The 20,286-nt window shown below is 39.0% G+C and overlaps 2 protein-coding genes across 3 annotated transcripts in view; both read right to left on the bottom strand.

Annotated features, from left to right (window-relative positions):
* Positions 1–20,286, bottom strand: part of CSMD1 (CUB and Sushi multiple domains 1) — a 2,110,588-nt gene that overhangs the window by 56,686 nt on the left and 2,033,616 nt on the right. For both annotated transcript variants that reach the window (XM_017501161.1, XM_017501162.1), the window contains exon 52: positions 12,004–12,177. In XM_017501161.1, the coding sequence (XP_017356650.1) occupies positions 12,004–12,177 (174 nt within the window). The remainder of the gene's footprint in view (positions 1–12,003; positions 12,178–20,286) is intronic.
* Positions 713–1,316, bottom strand: LOC108284444 (protein ZNRD2-like). Its single transcript, XM_037728720.1, has 2 exons — positions 1,300–1,316; positions 713–1,131 (listed from the first exon to the last, which is right to left on the bottom strand). The coding sequence occupies exons 1-2, from the start codon at positions 1,314–1,316 to the stop codon at positions 747–749; spliced, it is 402 nt and encodes a 133-aa protein (XP_037584648.1). The 3' UTR covers positions 713–746.

Here is a 20,286-nt window from a genome sequence, read left to right as displayed (position 1 = left end):
ATTCTTAGTCCCCTCAGCTGGTTCAGATGAAATTCTCCTGGGTAGGAGACGCCACTTCATTCAGAACTCTGAAGTTCTCTTTTTATAAGCTCCTTATCTTTTGGAGGTGTCAGTTTCTGATTTTACAGATGTCCCGCCTATAGTCCCAGCACTTTGGGAGCCTGAGGCTGGAGGATTGCTTGAGCCCAGGAGTTCGAGACCAGCTTGGGCAACTTAGGAAGACCCCTGTCTCTACAAAACAAATTGTAAATAGTTCACTGGGCATGATGGTATGCACCTGTGATCCAAGCTACTTGGGAAGCTGAGGTACTTGGGAGGAGGCAGGACCACTTTAGTCCAGGAGATCGAAGCAGCAGTAAGCTGTGGTTGCACCACTGCACTCCGGTCTGGGTAACACAGTGAGACCTTGTCTCAGGGGAGAGAGAGAAAAAAAAAAGTCCTAATCTCTGTATTCCATAATAAAGCTTCTTGATGATGTGCTTATAACACACCGTATGTGTGTATCAAAAATTTCATGTTCCTCACAAATATAAACACCTGATATATATCCATAAAAATTAAAATTAGAAAAAGTTTTTAATGCTTCTTAATGAATAAGCAAAGCCAGAACTGAGTAATCATCCATTTTCATACCAGCTTCAAGAATGAATTTTGTTTTTGTTTCAAGCATAATTTAGGCAGCCTTCTTGGGTCATTTTGTTTGTTTGTTTTTTGTTTTTCTAGAGGGTTTTTCTCAGGGGCTTCTCTTAGTGCTGCAGCTGCTGCAAGCCGCACAGGGCCTCTGTACACGCCCGGATAAGGCCACGCAGCTGGATGCTGGTCTCCAGGGAGGTGCTAGCACCCAGTTCAGCAGAGGCCCAGGTCGGCTTCTGCAAGAGGGCTGTCTGTGTGCAGGCCATGATATCTGCATTTGGAGGCACAGCAGGAGGGGGTGATCCCTGGGCTGCCTTGAGCCCTGCTTCAGCTCCCTCACAGCGCTCCGGAGGAGGTACTGGGGGCTGGGGCGCAGGTCGAGAGCCCAAGGGGAGCTTGGAGGCTGAGGCCAGCTGGTGCTCCCGAGCTTGGGATAGGGCAGCCTGGGCATTCAGAGCGGGATTATCTTTATCCACGTCTGAGTCGAACGACTCAGACCTTCAGAAGGATTGATGCCAAGGAAATCTTGTTCACGTTTGTCCCTCAGAGCATCTTACCCTAAGCCATAGAAGCATAAATAGTAAGATGAGAATTGCTCATTGTCTGACTCCTTGTACAGCATGACTTTTAATTCTAGTTGGAAACAAAGTGTTGACTATTGGTTACCTTAAAGTACTCACCATACTGAACATTCATTAAGCTATCGTTCCTCTTTGTTTATTCAAGACTGTGTAGAGTGACCAAATAGGGACAAAGTGACATACCTAGAGTTTGCTGCTCAGAATTTCCACCAGCATAACCCTAAAAACAGAGGGGCATGATGGAGTGGGAAGGGGTTCTGAGAGGAAAATCAGAAGCAGCCTAACACTGACATGAAGTATGTTCTGTCTTTAATATGTAAGTGAATTTTGCATTCTCTATAATAAAACTTTTAATATAAAAATGATATCTTTAATCTTTACTAAAACTTACGTGACCACAAAGAAGTACCATGTTCATCATGTGGCTGCTCAGTTTTCTCCCCCCAAGCTTTCACTCCCAAAGGCTGCATATCCCTGGGGCATACACACTGGCTGTAGTGCAACCTATGTAAACATAGAACATATCTAGACTATTTCCTGCCCTTAGAATCTGACCTTCAGAAGGATTAATGCCAAACTAAACTGATGTGAAACAGTTCTGTTACTATTGGCATTCCTTGGCTAAGAAGGACCACCTGATGCTCAGCCCCTTGAGAGCAGGAATGGTGGTTTATTGTTTTTCATATCCACACCACCTAGTACCCGTTAGAGTGTTTAATTGCTGATAACAGGAATTAAGGAATTTTAAAGGAGCAAATATTTTAAGGAACAATCAAAAAATGAATTTTCTAATTCAGCTTTTTGAATGAAGTCCCATTACTGAACTTTATAATATGATGTTTATTAAGCAGACATCCCTTTAAATACTCAGGTTTTTTTTTGGAGAGAGCAAAGCATATCTCTCTGTGGAAATTGTGTATAATGCCTGGTATTTTACACTCAAAGCAAGGTGTTGGCCAGGAAGGTAAAGCAATGGTGTCTATGTAGACTTAATATCACTGCTCTAAGTGGCCATTTTGTGCCCAGTAGCACTACCTTCCAAGTGAGTCGCAACTAATTTGATCCTGTTGGGTATGTTTTTGTCAATTGTTGTGATTCATCATGTGTCTTACAAGAGACACTCAAGCAAGAGTCTGCTTCAGTGTATGGTGAGGCCTTGTTGTTCTAGGCTAGAATAAACTCTTTGTATGCCTCATTGAATATGCCAGATATATGCAGTTAAGAATGAATTATTTTTCTGACCAAAGTGTGTAACAGTAGTTCAAATTGTGCCCTTGTTTTAACACTTTCTGTTAACATCTTGTTTTTCCCTATAAAAAGCCAGGGTGTATTATACCTGTAAATACTGCCTGTGAGAATTTGAACTTTATGTATCTGTGTGTGGATTTTCCTGTGGTTTTAGCCAAATGAAGTGTTATCAGTAATAAACAGGTTTCTTCATAAAAAAAAAAAAAAAGACTTTACATCATTCCCAATTTTTGGTGGATTTGTCCCTCAAGATGCTGTCTTTAAAAATGTATTTCGTTCTCTTCAACATGCCTTGGGACAGTTGTTTTGCTTGAAAATTGAGTTTCTTGTAGAAAACCTGGTGTGGTTGTATCTGGGTAATTTCCCATTTTTTCGTGATTGGTGATTTGCTTTTTAAAGTCATAGTTTTGGGGGTTGTTTTATTTTGTCAAGGGGTCATCTTTTTTTAGAGTTGAAGCCATGTTTATATAGACTGTTTTAAGAATTTTTAAAGATAAGTTCTTACCAACTACCTATTTCGTATAAGTCAGTTCCCCACTACAATTATCTCATGTACCCTGGGATGGTCCAGATGAGCCTGACCGTTACTGAAGGACATTTAGTGTGGTGGAAAGCCAGAGTGATTTTCAAAGGGGCTGTAACCATGGAAACAGGGAAAGGGTTAATTCAAATAACAAGAGATGCAAAAGCAAGACTGATAGGCAAGCGTACATCAGCATCCTGGCAGTACAGGATGAAGGTCCCAATTAGCCAGGTAGAACTTAGGCACAAAGACCCGTGCACGTGCCCCTTATATCCATCTTAGGACAGACAAATTCAGGTCCCAGAGCTCATTTCACTTTTAATTAACACAATACACTCCTCCTTATTGGTCAGAATTAGCATGACAGTATTCTTGGTTTTATGATGTTAGGCAAATTCTTCACTTCTCTAAGCTTTCTTATCCGCAGGTTGAAGGAATAAGCACTTACTGTGTGTTCTAATCAGATAAATTTCACAAATGCCATGTGCATTTTAAGTCATTAATAAATATCATTTATAATCATTGTCTCCAAATAGGGCACCTAGTTGATACTTGAATTCTGGAATTATCCAATTGCTACTGTATTAAATATTTGTGCAGATTTAGGATTGCAGCCTCTGTTTCCTTCATTTATCTTAGAGTCATCTAACCTTCTCAAGCAATATTATCTCTGTTATATCTTTTTATTCACTCATCCCTATTTTCCTCTGACTCTCACATGCAACTTTATTGTTTCTTGCGGACATATGTTCTTGCCGAGTTCCAGGTGCTGCCAACCCCCAGCAAAAGATAACTTTGGTAAAGGGATATGCTTCATTACCATGCTTCATATATTATGAATCTCAACCCTTCCAGTTACTACAAAACTATATCTATTAACTTTGAAAATTTTTGTGCTAAATGAATTACCCATGGTTTACTCATTAGTATGTACACATTTGTGTGTCATTTCTATTTTTTTCCCTTTAAATACTCTGTCTTTTCCAATTCTATTATTTCTTATGTGCTGTATCCAATATCTATTACATAAATGTTTTATACATTATAACCTGAGCACTGTTTTCTTCCTTCTTCTGAGCATGTGGACTCATTTCTGAGCAAATCATCTTCCAAAAGCTTCTAAGATGTATTGCATAGCACTAAGGCATGTTTTGGGGCATCTCTGGGCAGCCAACAATTCAACATGCATCTCATCCTTTTTACTCCAAAGCTCTGACATTCAGACAGAAGAATAACTCAAGATAGATAAAGGCTTGTTGAGGATCAATAAGCCCCAAGCTGACCCATGATTTAACAGTTATGTAAAATGAATGTGACGCTTTAACTCCAAAAGAGCCAATGAAAGCCTTTCCTTCTTCCTGTATTGGTAATAACCAAAAGAATAAGATTAGGGGTGTTTGTAAGCCGTAGAGCAGCAATCAAATATAAGTTGCTATTAATTTTCATTTTTACAATTATTAACAGAGATGTAATACATATTAGCAGATGTATCTTGGACTATCCAGCTCCCTCCCAGTGGAACCTGGTGCCTTTCAGAGAACCAAGTTCCAGACAGAAGACCTAATCCACACCAAAGCTGCCTAAAGGAGAGAGTGCCGTTCAATAGTCAGGCAATTTCAGAAGAATATTTAGGAATGGATGGAAACTCCCAGACGGACTTGTGACTCTCTACATGAAGAAGCATATATAGTCCAGGGAAATTTTATCATCTACTGAAAACTGTAATGAGGACACTCAGTGATATACACATATACACAATACACACATTCATGTATTTATTGTGTTCAATATATATAATGTATATATAATATTGAACACATATTGTGTTCAATAATATATAATGCACTGAATATATTCAACAGTATACTAGAGAGTATGAGAATGAGAGCAATCAAGCAGCATTCATGTAAGTCCTGCAGTAATTTAAAGTAAGCAGACAATGTTTTACAGACAAGTGTGGAAAAATCCTTTTGGTGATTGGTTTTTCTCTAGGATTACTACCTTATTTTCACCCTGTATCTTCAAATAACAGATTTTGCTATTTGAAGTTTACTGGGCCTGGCTGAGTTCCCCAAGTGATCCTTTCCCATGCAGACTGTTGTTCTTGAAGCTGCTTATTCAAGATTTTTAATACATTTTTGCAAAACATTTTCCAATGGAAACATTTTCAATTTTTAAAAAATTATGCATAATTTTTAACTTTTTTGAAAAAAGACCAAATTATTGTAAATACATACCATTTTCATTCTTTAATTATTAATTTTTTATTGTATTTTAAGTTCTGGGGTACATTGTGCAGAACATGCAGGTTTGTTACATAGGTATACACGTGCCATGATGGTTGCCTGCATCCATTCTCCCATCATCTACATTAGGTATTTATCCTAATGCTATTCCTCCCCTACCCCCTCACCCCCATTGCCCGACACAGGCCCCACTGTGTGATGTTCCCCTCCCTGTGTCCATGTGTTCTCATTGTTCAGCCACTTATGAGTGAGAACACGCAATGTTTGGTTTTCTATTCTTGTGTTAGTTTGCTGAGAATGATGGTTTCAGCTTCATGTTCCCTGCAAAGGACATGAACTCATCCTTTTTTATGGTTGCACAGTATTCCATGGTGTATATGTGTCACATTATCTTTATCCAGTCTATCATTGATGGGCATTTGGGTTGCTGCCAAGTCTTTGCCTTTGTGAACAGTGCTGCAATAAACATAAGGGTGCATGTGTCTTTGTAATAGAACCATTTATCATTCTTTGGTTATATACCCAGTAATGGGATTGCTGGGTCAAATGGTATTTCTATTTCTAGATCCTTGAGTAATCACCACACTGTCTTCCACAATGGTTTAACCAATTTACACTCTCACCAACAGTGGGAAATACAGAAGAGTTTGTATTTCTCCACATCCTCTCCAGCATCTGTTGTCACCTGGCTTTTAAATGATCATGAGCAGGTATCTCAATGTGGTTTTACTTTGCATTTCTCTAATGACCAGTGATGATGAGCTTTTTTCATATGTTTGTTGGCTGCATAAATGTCGTCTTCTGTGAAGTCTATGTTCGTATCCTTTGCCCAACTTTATTGGGGTTGTTTGTTGTTTTCCTGTAAATTTGTTTCAGTTCTTTGTAGATTTTGGACATTAGCCCTTTGTCAGATGGGTAGACTGAAAAAATTTACTTCCATTATGTAGGTTGCCTGTTCACTTTGATGATAGTTTCTTTTGCTGTGCAGAAGCTCTTTAATTAGATCCCATTTGTCTATTTTGGCTTTTTTTTGCCATTGCTTTTGGTGTTTTAGGCATTAAGTCTTTGCCCACGCCTATGTCCTAAATGGTATTGCCTAGGTTTTCTTCTAGAGTTTATATGGTTTTAGGTCTTATGTTTAAATCTTTAATCCATCTTGAGTTAATTTTTCTATAAGATATAAGGAAAGGATCCAGTTTCAGCTTTCTGCATATGGCTAGCCAGTTTTCCCAACACCTTTTATTAAATAGGGAATCCTTTCCCAATTGGTTGTTTCTGTCAGGTTTGTCAAAAATAAGATGGTTGCAGGTGTGTCGTGTCATTTCTGAGGCCTCTGTTCTGTTCTATTGGTCTACATACCTGTTTTGGTACCCGCACTATGCTGTTTTGTTTACTGTAGCCTTGTAGCATAGTTTGAAGTCAGGTAATGTGATGTATCCAGTTCTTTTTTGTTGTTGCTGTTGCTTAGAATTGTCTTGGTTATGCAGGCTCTTCTTTGGTTATCTATAAAATTTAAGGTGGTTTTTTTTTTTTTTCCCCCAATTCTGTGAAGAAAGTCAGTGGTAGCTTGATGGGGATACCATTGAATCTATAGATTACTTTGGGAAGTATGGCCATTTTCACAATATTGATTTTTCCTAACCATGTAGTCCTAGGTATTTTATTCTCTTCATAGCAGTATGAATGGGAGTTCCCCCCACGATTTGGCTCCCTGTTTGTCTGTTATTGGTGTATAGAAATGCTTGTGATTTTTGCACATTGATTTTTGTATTCTGAGACATTGCTGAAGTTGCTTATCAGCTTAAAGAGATTTTGAGCTGAGTTGATGTGGTATTCTAAATATACAATCATGTCATCTGCAAATAGAGACAATTTGACTTCCTCTTTACCTATTTGAATACACTTCATTTCTTTATTTTGCTTGATTGCCCTGGCCACAACTTCTAATACTTTGTTGAATAGAAGTGATGAGAGAGGGCATCCTTGTCTTGTGCCAGTTTTCAAAGGGAGTGCTTCTAGTTTTTGCCCATTCACTATGTTATTGGCTATAGGCTTGTCCTAAATAGCTCTTATTATTTTGAGATACATTTCATCAATACCTAGTTTATTGAGAATTTTTAGCATAAAGCGCTGTTGAATTTTGTTGAGGGCCTTCTCTGCATCTATTGAGATAATCATGTGGGTTTTGTCTTTGGTCCTGTTTATGTGATGGATTACATTTATTGATTTGCATATGTTGAACCAGTCTTGGGTCCCAGAGATAAGCCTACTTGATTGTGATGGATAAGCTTTTTGATGCACTGTTGGATTTGGTTTGCCAGCATTTTGTCAAGAATTTTCACATCAATGTTCATCATGGATATTGGCATGACGTTTTCTTTTTTAGTTGTGTCTTTGCCAGGTTTTGGTATCAGGATAACGTTGACCTCATAAAATGAGTTAGGGAGGATTCCTTCTTTTTCTATTGTTTGGAATAGTTTCAGAAGGAATGATACCATCTCCTCTTTGTACATTTGTTAGAATTTGGCTGTGAACCCGTCTGGTCCTGGACTTTTTTTTGGTTGGTAGGCTAATAATTGCTGCCTTCATTTCAGACCTTGTTATCCATCTATTCAGGCATTTGGCTTCTTCCTTGTTTAGTCTTCGGAAAGTGTAAGTGTCCAGGAGCTTATCCATTTATTTTAGATTTTCTGTTTTATTTGCATAGAGGTATTTATACTATTCTGATGGTAATTTGTATTTCTATAGAATTGGTGGTGATATCACATTTATCATTTTTATTGCATCTATTTGATTCTTCTCTTATTAATTGGTCTGGCTAGTGGTCTATTTTGTTGATCTTTTCAAAAAACCAGTTCCTGGATTCATTAATGTTTTGAAGGGTTTTTTGTGTGTTTATCTCCTTCAGTCCTGCTCTGATCTTAGTTATTTCCTGTCTTCTGCTGGCTTTTGAATTTGTTTGTTCTTACTTCTCTAGTTCTTTTAATTGTGATGTTAGGGTGTCAATTTTAGATCTTTCCAGCGTTCTCTTGTGGGCATTTAGTGCTATATATTTCTCTCCACACACTGCTTTAAATATGTCCAGAGATTCTAGTATGCTGTGTCTTCATTCTCATTGGTTTCAAAGAACATCTTTATTTCTACCTTCATTACGTTGTTTATCCAGTAGTCATTCAGGAGCATGTTGTTCAGTTTCCATATAGTTCTGCAGTTTTGAGTGAGTTTCTTAATCTTGAGTTCTAATTTGATTGCACTGTGGTCTTAGACTTTTTTTATGATTTCCATTCTTTTGCATTTGCTAATGAGTGTTTTATTTCCAATTACATGGTTAATTTTAGAATAGATATGATGTGGTGCTGAGAAGTATGTATATTTTGTTGATTTGGTGTGGAGGTTTCTGTAGATGTCACTTAGGTCTGCTTGGTCCAATGCTGTGTTCGAGTCCAGTGTATCCTTGTTAATTTTCTGTTTTGTTGATCTAATTTGACAGTGGGGTGTTGGAGTCTCCCATTATTATTGTGTGGGAGTCTAAGTCTCTTTGTAGGTCTCTAAGAACATGCTTTATGAATCTGGGTGCTCCTGCCTTGGGTGATAGTTAGCTCTTCTTGTTGTATTAATCCCTTTACCAGTATGTAATGTTCTTGTCTCTTTTGATCTTTGATGGTTTAAAGTCTGTTTTATCAGAGTCTAGGATAACAACCCCTGCTTGCTTTTTCTTTCCATTTGCTTGGTGAATCTTCCTCCTTCCCTTTATTTTGAACCTATGTGTATCTTTATAGGTGTGATGAGTCTCCTAAATACAGCACACCAATGGATCTGACTCTATCCAATTTGCCAGCCTGTGTCTTTTAACTGGGGAATTTAACCCATTTACATTTAAGGTTAATATTATTATGTGTGAATTCGATGCTACCATTATGATGCTAGCTAGTTAATTTGCCCATTAGTTGATACAGTTTCTTCATAGCATCAATTTGGTATGGTTTTGCAGTGGCTTGAACTGGTTGTTCCATGTTTAGTGCTTCCTTCAGCAGCTCTTATAAGGCAGTCCTGGTGGTGACAAAATCTCTCAGCAGCTGCTCGTCTGTAAAGAATTTTGTCTTCTTTGCTTATGAAGCTCAGTTTAGCTGGATTTGAAATTCTGGGTTGAAAATTCTTTTAAGAATGTTAAATATTGGCCCCCACTCTTCTTGCTTGGAGGGTTTCTGCCAAGAGATCTGATGAGAGTCTGATGGGCTTCCCTATGTGTAACCTGACATTTCTCTCTGGCTGCCCTTAGCATTTTTTCCTTCATTTCAACCCTGGCAAACCTGATGGTTATGTGTCTTGGTGGTCATCTTCTCGAGGAGTATCTTTGTGGTGTTCTCTGTATTCCCTGAATTTTCATATTTGCCTGCCTTGCTATGCTGGGAAAATTCTCCTGGATAATGTCCTGAACAGTGTTTTCCAATTTGGTTTTATTCTCCCCATCACTTTCAGGTATACCAATCAAATGTAGATTTGGTCTTTTTATGTAATCCCTTATTTCTTGGAGGCTTTGCTCATTTCTTTTCACTCTTTTGTCTCTAATCTTTTCCTCTCACTATTTCATTGTGTTGATCTTCAGTCTCATCACTTCTTCCACTAGATCAACTCAGCGATCGAAACGTGTACATGCTTTATGAAGTTCTCATGCTGTTTTTCAGCTGTATCATGTTGTCTATGTTCTTCTCTAAGCTGGTTATTCTAGTTAGCATTTTGTCTAACCATATTTCAAGATTCTTATTTTCCTTGTATTGGGTTAGAATGTGCTTTTTTTTTTTTTTTTTTTTTTTTTTTTTTTTNGTAAGACAGGCCTCGTGGTGATGAATTCCCTCATCATTTGCTTGTCTAAAAAGGATCTTATTTCTCCTTTGCTTTGAAGCTCAGTTCGGCTTAGCGAGGTTTATTATTACCCACCTTCTGAATCCTGCTTCTGTCAATTTGTCAAACTCCTTCTCCATCCAGTTTTGTTCCCTTGCTGACAAGGAGCTATAATCCCTTAGAGACGTTCTTGTTTTTGGAGTTTTCAATTCCTTTTCTGCTGATTTCTTCCTGTCTTCATGGATTTATCTCCCTTTGGTCTTTGAGGTAGATTACCTTTGGATGGCGTCTCTGAATGGAAGTCCTTTTTGTTGATGTTGAAACTACTTTTTGTTTGTTAGATTTCCTTCTAACAGTCAGGCCCCTCTGCTACAGCGATACTGGAGTTTGCCAGGGGTCCACTCCAGATCCTGTTTGCCTGGGAATCGTCAGTGGAGGCTACAGAACAGCAAAGATTGCTACCTTTTCCTTCCTCTGGTAGCTTTGTCCCAGAGGGGTACCTGCCAGATGCCAGCAAGAGCTCTCCTGTATGAGGTGTCCATTGGCCCCTACTGGGAGGTGTCTCCCAGTTGGGATACACAAGGGTCAGGGAGCCACTTGAGGAGGCAGTCTGTCCCTTATCAGAGTTCAAGCATTGTGTTGGAAATCTTTTGGTCTCTTCTGAGCTGCCAGGCAGGGACGTTTAGGTATGCTGAAGCTGTACCTACAACTGCCCCTTTCCCGGGTATTCTGTCTCAGGAAGGTGGGGGTTTTATTTATAAGTCCCTGACTGGCTGATACCTTTTTTTCAGAGATGCCCTGCACAGCAAGGACATCTGGTGAGAGAGTGCCTGCAGCTGCTAAGCTGTGTTGGGCTCCACCCAGCTCAAATTTCCCAGCAGCTTTGCTTACACTTTGGAGTTGAAACTGCCTACTGGAGCTTCAGCAATGGCAAACTCCCCTCCCTTCACTAAGCTTGAATGTCCCAGGTGGAGCTCAGACTGTTGTGCAGACTGCCGGAATGTTAAGCCAGTGTATCTTAGCTTGCTCGTCTCCATGGGGTGGGATCTGCAGAGCCAGACCACTGTGCTCCCTCACTTCAGCCCCCTCTACAGGGGAGTGAACAGTTCTGTCTTGCTGGCATCTAGACACCACTGAGGTATGAAAAAAAAAACAAAATAAAACAAAAAAAACCTGCTGCAGCTAGCTTGGTTTCTACTCAAATGGCCACCCAGTTTTGTGCTGGAAACCCAGGGCCCTGGTGGTTGTGTAGGTACCAGAGGGAATCTCCTGGTCTGCATGTTGTGAAGACAATGAGAAAAGTGCAGTATCTGAGCCTGAGTGCAGGAAACAGTACCTAATGGCTTCCCTTGGCTAGGGGAGGGAGTTCCTTAGCCCCTTTCACTTCCCAGGTGAGGCAATGTCCCATACTGCTTTAGGGCTCACCCTCCTTGTGCTACACCCACTGTCCATTCAGTCCCAATGAGAGGAACCAGGTACCTCAGTTGGAAATGTGAAAATCACCCACTGTCTGCATCAGTCTTGCCAGGAGCTATACACCAGAGCTGTTCCTATTTGGCAATCTTGCCCAGGGGCCAATACATATCATTTTACATAATTCACTGTACTTAAATCAATTTAAATGAATATAACTTCAATTCACTCAATTTTTAAAAACTTAAAATGTACAATGTTTTTGAAATTCATTTTTGTATGTCCTAAAATCATGGTGGCATTTGAGTGTGGTTATATTCTCAGCACTCTTGTAAAATTGCCTTTATGGCACTTAGGGCAATATATGACTTTCATTTATTGCTTGGATTAAAAACAAATCTCTTTAGATACTCAAAGAAAAAATTTAAGACATTACAGTAAGAAGTCATATGTGTCACACAGCTGTAATCTAAGGTTCATTTGAATTAACTAAATCCCAGAACATAGATTAATTTACCCAGACATCGAGTTTCAGTGCCACTCCAGAGCCCATTTGCCAAGCACTCTCTGACATGAGATCCCACGAGTGTGTAGCCGGTGTTACACGTAAATATAGCTGTGGCCCCGTAAACTGTCAATGTTCCAATCTTGTTGCCATTTGGGGGAAAGGAAAGGCTTCCACATGAGATAACTAGAAGGGGAAAAAAAAGAAAAAAAGTGAATGTCAATTCAGGTATGCAGATTATTCCTGTGCTTTAAAAACACACACAAACTATTTTTAATCTTAATTTTCACTAGGAATATGGATGAGGGATATTTTCTTAGGGCCAGATAGACCACTCACCTAAGAAGCTTAATTTTCCATCTTTATGTCCTTGAAACAGAAACCTAAAAGCTTAAAGTGGATTCCAAAATATTCTAGATTCCTCCAGTTACCCACTAATTTTTGTTGTCATTGAGACGGAATCTTACTCTGTCACTCAGGCTGCAGTGCCCTGGCACTGTCCTGACTCCATGCTACATCTGCCTCCCAAGTTTAAGTGATTTTCCTGCCTGGACCTCCAGGGTAGCTGGAATTACAGGCACCTGCCACCACACCCTGCTAATTTTTCTAATTTTAGTAGAGATGGGGTTTTGCCATGTTGGCCAGTCTGATCTCAAATTCCTGATCTCAAGTGATCCGCCCACCTCAACCTCAACCTCAACGTGCTGGGATTACAGGTGTGAGCCACCACAGCTTGGCCCATTGATGTTATTTTTATTTTCATTCTGACAGGTATAGGTGAATCATCCTTGAAAAACTACACAGTATACAAAATATTCATGCACAGGCATGTTCATCAAATAAATTGTCTATATCTTTACCTTTATGTCCATATCGATCCCAAGAATTACATAGTAGTAATTACCAGAAGCCTCATGAGCCTATCAGGAAATAAGGAATGCCAATTTTCTTTACCAAAGCCAATCAGGTGGGACAAAGTAGTGTCATATTAAAATCTAAGACTTCTGAATGCATAGAATTGGTCAGTTTATTTGTTGTTTTAGATACTTGCATAATTTGTTGGGATCGTGAGCTCCGTAAGAATGCTGACTACCCAGGGCATTTAGAAACTTTCCAAAAATTAAAACGTGCATATAAACTAGACCTTAATTGGGCGTTGATAGGCTAAACCTATGCCCCATGTTTATACTTGCTGTCTCAGCAGAGTTATTGATCATGTCCATTTTCACCTGTGAAATTACTACAGTTTCGGAAATAAATTAATGATCACCCTCATTACATATTCTAACTATACCACTTAAATCTGCCCTTCAGGTCTATAAACACTTGAACACAGGAAATCATAGCATCTCGGGGGAGGGAGCAAATAACAAGGATATCCAGGCCAACCTATCATCAGAGGCTTAAATATGTTTTAAACGGGTAAGGCTGAAAATGTAAGAAAAGCTATTCAAAGCAAGTGTAAGAGTGCTGGATGAGCATTGATACATAAGGTGCTTAGGTGCTGCCTGCAGTGGCAAACATTACGTTCCCTCTCATTTACAGTAAACCATATGAGACAGTTAAATACAGCGAGGAAGAACCCAGATTCTGGCTGCAGGCTACCCACAGTCAGGCCTGGTTCTGCCATGTACAAGCCAGGTGGCACTGGCCAATTTCCTAAGTCTCTGGTCCTTGTTATGAGTTGGTAATAGCTCCTACTGCACAGGCTTCTACATTAAATTCAAGCAGAAGTCATCACCTGCACAAGAAGCAGGGTCAAACAGGGTTAGCTAAAGGTAAAATAATAAATCAGGACCTACTGAGTCTATTGAATCAAAGGTAGAAAAACCATTAAGATAATTTAAGTGAGGAAAATAAAATTATGCATATACCACTGAAACCAGCCCTTTTGTTGTTGTTGCTTATGGAGACAGAGTCTTGCTCTGCTGCTCAGGTTACTGTGCAGTGGTGTGTCTGTAGCTTCTAGCAGCAGCCCTGACCTCCTGAGTTCAAGTGATCCTTCTGCCTCAGCCTCCCAAGTAGTTTGGGACATGGGTACCACCATACTCAGCTATTTGTTTTTAATTTAACTTTTGTAGAGATGGGGGTCTCACTATGTTGTCCAGGCTGGTCTGGAACTACTGGACTCAAGCGATCCTCCCACCTTGGCATCCGCAAATCCCCAGACCTTTTAATTAAGTTGTCTTTACTCCATGATATGATAGGACAACCTAGGCTCTATTTCAAATGTTCAGACAGACACAGCCAGACTCACTGTTTTATATTGGTGGCTCTACCAGATATTGGGAAGTTCAAATCAAGAGTCCATCATGACCAGCACATTATTGTTATTGACAGAGCCTCCATGGTTTATTAGTTTCCGGGATTGCTAAACTATTACAGTGTCATAGCATAAGCATTTAGTAATATGCTAATATGTTTACCAAATGTCAATGAATCATGTAGGATTTAGTTTTTTACAATTTGTTATGAACTTTTCATTAAGCCTTTTCCAAAGCATAGTGTGAACTTCTTGAACTATGATATTTAAAGATCCATTTGTAGTGATTTAAGATAATTGGATCTTGTCTTGAACTTCCATGCTTGTCAGAGAAACCCTTATATAACAATGAGGTCTGAGTCGAATTCCACATGGAGGTTTCAGCGCACCTTCACCTTCAGTGGAAAAGCAGCAGCAACACCTCCCTCTGCTCATACATCAGTTTCTATTCTTGAAGCCTCTGTTAAAACTATTATGGTGACAAAACTGTTTTAAGTTTGTCCTCTAACAAGATTTACCCAATCGTAAAGAAGAAGTAATGGAGCAAATTTTTAGCTTTTCAGTAGCTGAATAGTAGAATTTCAGACCCAGAGTTTCCTTGTATGGTAGTAAACTAAGTGTACTAATAAAGATAGCAAGAACAACTTGGCAATCTTGCCTGATTGAAAGTGGGGAGCTCCTCACTACTAAAAATAGGTTTTGTCAAACATCAAAGGGAAAGCCTTATTTTCATGTTCTTTTTCCTCTCATGTTTCTAAAAGTGAATTTCTTGTTTCCTTTTTTTTTTTTTTCCATTTCATTAAAAGTGTGTCCACAGCACCCAGAATGCTCCTGCTTTTCTCACTGTCCCTGGGGATTCCAAGCCACTGCCCTCCCTTCCCACAGTAACATCTCTTTTTTTGTCTTTCCTTCAATTCTGTGATTATATTCATGTTGAAATATGTCTACTTAAGAAAACTTGTATTGTGACAGATCAGTTCTTATACTTGTAAGGACAGTACTCCTATCAGAAATATGGATATTACTTGTGAGTGTAATAAACAAACATAAACCCAAGAGTAGGTCTTCTCAAATACATTGTAGCTGAAAAAAAAAGTCAAATGAACATGCAGACCTCCGTGAAGAATAAACAGCTGGCAAGGAAATGCGTGAGCAAGGAGGCTCTCTTTACCTTGAATAAAAGGCTCAGTGGACTCACAACGATTGTTTGCAAATACATGAAGGTACTCTGTGTAGACCAGAGTCAGTAATTGTTTTATTAGGCCTAGAGGAATAGAGCCACCATCAATCACTGGATATAAGTCAATAGGAAGCCTCCTTCAAAGTGAAAATGTTCAGACATGAAATCAGTCTCTGGGGCAATGGGCTGTCACTAGAGTTATTTGATGTGAGCTGAGCATTTGCTTCTGAGAATATTATCAAGAAAATTCAATGGTAGGTAGTTCTGAGTGATGTCTGATGTCCACTCTGACAATGGAATGGAATGACAATGGCTACTCTGGTTTCCTCGGATATAAATGAAATACATCTGCCGATAAACACAGGCTCCTATAAGTTTAATAATCAATCCAGGCCTGCCTCTAGTAACAAACAGGAAATCTTTCAGCACTAGCCTGCACATTTCACAGTTGGACTGATATCAAATTAAAAATAAGTTTTAAAAAAAATTATTATACTTTAAGTTATGGGTACCTGTTCAGAATATGCAGGTTTGTTACATAGGTACACACGTGCCATGGTGGTTTGCTGCATGCATCACCCCATCATTGACATTAGGTATTTATCCTAATGCTATCCCTCCCCTGGCCCCCCACCCCACTGCTATCCATCCCCTAGACCCATATATCCACCCCCAACAGGCCCCTGTGTGTGATGCTCCCATGCCTGTGTCCATGTGTTCTCGTTGTTCCACACTCACTTATGAGTGAGAATATGTGGTGTTTGGTTTTCTGTTCTTGTGTCAGTTTGCTGAGAATGATGGTTTCCAGCTTCATTTATGTCCTGCAAAGGACATGAACTCATCCTTTTTTAGGGCTGCATAGTATTCCATGGTATATATGTGCCACATTTTCTTTATCCAGTATATCATTGATGGGCATTTGAGCTGGTTCCAAGTCTCTGCTCTTATGAATAGTGCCACACACACACACACACAACATGTGCATGTGTCTTTATAATAGGACGATTTATACTCCTTTGGGTATACACCTTGTGATGGGATTGCTGGGTCAAATGGTATTTGTAGTTTTAGATCCTTGAGGAATCACCACATTGTCTTCCACACTGGTTAAACTAAGTTACACCCCCACCAACAGTGTAAAAGCATTCCTATTTCTCCAGCATCTGTTGTCTCCTGATTTTTTAATGATCACCATTCTAACTGGTGTGAGATGGTATCTCAATGTGGTTTTGATTTGCATATCTCTAATGACCAGTGTTGATGAGGTTTTTTTCCCATATGTTTGTTGGCTGCATAAATGACTCCTTTTGAGAAATCTCTGTTCATATTCTTCACCCGCTTTTTGATGGGGTTGTTTTCTTCTTGTAAATTTGTTTAAATTCTTTGTAGATTCTGGTTATTAGCGCTTTGTCAGATGGGTAGATTACAAAAATACGTTCTCATTCTGTTGGTTGTCGGTTCACTTTAATGATAGTTGCTTTGGCTGTGCAGAAGATCTTTAGTTCGATTAGATCCCATTTGTCTATTATGGCTTTTGCTGCCACTCCTTTTGGTGTTTTAGTAATGAAGTCTTTGCCGTTGCCTATGTTCTGAATGATATTGCCTAGGTTTTCTTCTAGGGTTTTTATGGTGTTAGGTCTTAGGTTTAAAATTTTAATCGATCTTGAGTTAATTTTTATATAAGGTGTAAGGAAGGGATCCAGTTTCAGCTTTCTGCATATGGCTAGCCAGTTTTCCCAGCACCATTTATTAAATAGGGAATCTTTTCCTCATTGCTTGTCTTTGTCAGGTTTGTCAAAATCAGATAGTTGTAGTTGTGTGGGGTTGTTTCATTGGCCTCTGTTCTATTCCATTGGTCTCTATCTCTGTTTTGGTACCAGTACCATGCTGTTTTTATTACTGTAGTTTGAAGTCAGGTAGCGTGATGCCTCGAGCTTTTTAAAATTTTTGAGACGGAGTTTCGCTCTTGTTACCCAGGCTGGAGTGCAATGGCGCGATCTCGGCTCACCGCAACCTCCGCCTCCTAGGTTCATGCAATTCTCCTGCCTCAGCCTCCTGAGTAGCTGGGATTACAGGCACACACCACCATGCCCAGCTAATTTTTTGTATTTTTAGTAGAGATGGGGTTTCACCATGTTGACAAGGATGTTCTTGATCTCCTGACCTCGTGATCCACCCGCCTCGGCCTCCCAAAGTGCTGGGATTACAGGCTTGAGCCACTGCGCCTGGCAAAAATTTTTTTTTTAATTAAATATTTGTGCTTAGGATTGTCTTGGCTATGTGGGCTCATTTTTGGTATCATGAAATTTAAGGGTTTTTTTTTTCCAATTTTGTGAAGACAGTTAACGGTAGCTTGATGGGGATAGCATTGAATCTATAGATTACTTTGAGCAGTATAGCAATGTTCATGATACTGATTCTTCCTACCCATTAGCATGGAATGTTTTTACATCTGTTTGTGCCCTCTCTTATTTCCTTGAGCAGTGGTTTGTAGTTCTTGAAGGGGTCCTTCACATCCCTTGTTAGTTGTATAACTAGGTATTTTGTTCTTTGTAGCAATTGTGAATGGGAGTTCACTCATGATTTGGCTCTCTGTTTGTCTGTTACTGGTTTATAGGAATGCTTGTGATCTTTGCACATTGATTTTTGTATCCTGAGACTTTGCTGAAGTTGCTATCAGCTTAAGGAAATTTGGGGCTGAGATGATGGAGTCTTCTAAATATACAACCATGTCGTCTGCAAATAGAGACAATCTGACTTCCTCTTTACCTATTTTAATACTATTTATTTATTTTTCTTGCATGATTGTCCTGGCCAGAACTTCTAATACTATGTTGAATAGAAATGGTGAGAGAGGGCATCCTTGTTCTGTGCTGGTTTTCAAAGAGAATGCTTCCAGTGTTTGCCCACTCAGCATTAATTGGCTGTGGGTTTGTCATAAATAGCTCTTATTATTTGAAGATGCATACCATCAATACCTAGTTTATTGAGAGTTTTTTGCATGAAAGTTTGTTGAGTTTTGTCAAAGGCCTTCTCTGCAACTACTGAGGTATGCATGTGGTTTTTGTCTTTGGTTCTGTTTATGTGATAGATTACATTTATTCAGTTGTGTATGTTAAACCAGCCTTGCATCCCAGGGATAAAGCCGACTTTATCATGATGGATAAGCTTTTTGATGTGCTGTTGGATTCGGTTTGCCAGTATCTTAACTGAAGATTTTCACACCAATGTTCATCATGGATATTGGCCTGAAATTTTCTTTTTTAGTCGTGTCTCTGCCAGGTTTTGGTATCAGGATGATGTTGGACTGATAAAATGAGTTAAAGAGGATTCCCTCGTTTTCTATTGCTTGGAGTAGTTTCAGAAGAAATGGTACCAGCTTCTCTTTGTACTGCTGGTAGAATTCATCTGTGAACCTCTCTGGTCCTCAACCTTTTTTGGTTGGTAGGCTATTAATTGCTATCTCAACTTCAGACCTTGTTATTGGTCTATTCCGGGATTTTGACTTCTTCCTGGTTTAGTCTTGAGACGGTGTAAATGTCCAGAAATTTATCCATTTTTCTATATTTGCCAGTTTATTTAGAGGTGTTTATAGTATACTCTGGTAGTAGTTTGTATTTCTGTGGGATTGGTGTTGATGCCCCCTTTATAATTTTTTATTGTATCTATTTGATTCTTCTCTCTTTTCTTCTTTATTGGTCTACCTATTTTGCTGATATTTTTTTTTTTTAAAACAGCTCCTGGATTCATTGATTTTTTTTTTCCCCCCCCAAGGTTTGTTTGTTTGTTTGTTTGTTTGTTTGTTTTGGTCTCCATCTCCTTCAGGTCTCCTCTGATCTTAGTTATTTCTTGTCTTCTGCTAGCTTTTGAATTTATTCTCACTCCTTAGTTGTTTTAATTGTGATGTTAGGGTGTCAATTTTAGATCTTTCCTCATTTCTCTTGTGGACATTAAGTGCTATAAATTTCCCTCTACTCACTGCTTTAAATGTGTCCCAGAGATTCTGGTATGAAATTGTGTCTTCATTCTCACTGATTTCAAGAACATCTTTATTTCTGCCTTCATTTCATTATTTATGCAGTAGTCATTCAGGAGCAGGTTGTTCAGTTTCCATATAGTGCAGTTTTGAGTAAGTTTTTAAATCCTGAGTTCTAATTTGTTAGCACTGTGGTCCGACAGACTGTTTGTTATGATTTCTGTTCATTTGCATTTGCTCAGAAGTGTTTTACTTCTAATTATGTAGTCAGGTTTTTAGAATAAGTGCTGTGTGGTGCTGAGAAGAATGCATATTCTGTAAATTTGGGGTGGAGTGTTCTGTAGATGTCTGTTAGGTCTGCTTGGTCCAGGTCTGAGTTAGAGTCCTGGATGTCCTTGTTAATTTTCTGTCTCATTGATCTGTCTAAGTGGGGTGTTAAAGTCTCCCACTATTTTTGGGTGAGAGTCTAAGTCTCTTTGTAGGTTGTTAAGAACTTGCTTTATGCATCTGGGTGCTCCTGTATTGGGTACATATATATTTAGGATAGTTAGCTCCTCTTGTTGCATTGATCCCTTTACCATTATGTAATGCCCTTCTTTGTCTCTTCTGATTTGTGTTGGTTTAAAGTCTGTTTTATCAGATAATAGGATTGCAACCCCTGCTTTTTTTTATTTTTTATTATTTTTTTCGCTTTCCATTTGCCTGGTAAATCTTTCTCTATCCTTGTATTTTGAGACACACACACCTCTATGTGTGTCTTTAGAGGTGCAATGGGTCTCCTGAGTACAGCACACCAATGGCTCTCTACTCTTTATCCAATTTGCCGGTCTGTAACTTTTTTTTTTTTTCTCATTTATTTATTTTATTGCATTTTAG

The sequence above is a fragment of the Cebus imitator genome, unplaced genomic scaffold (assembly GCF_001604975.1).
Source record: "Cebus imitator isolate Cc_AM_T3 unplaced genomic scaffold, Cebus_imitator-1.0 Scaffold279, whole genome shotgun sequence".
NCBI lineage: Eukaryota > Metazoa > Chordata > Mammalia > Primates > Cebidae > Cebus > Cebus imitator.
Note: the sequence above shows the minus strand (reverse complement) of the source record. Positions and strands in the feature narration are given on the sequence as shown.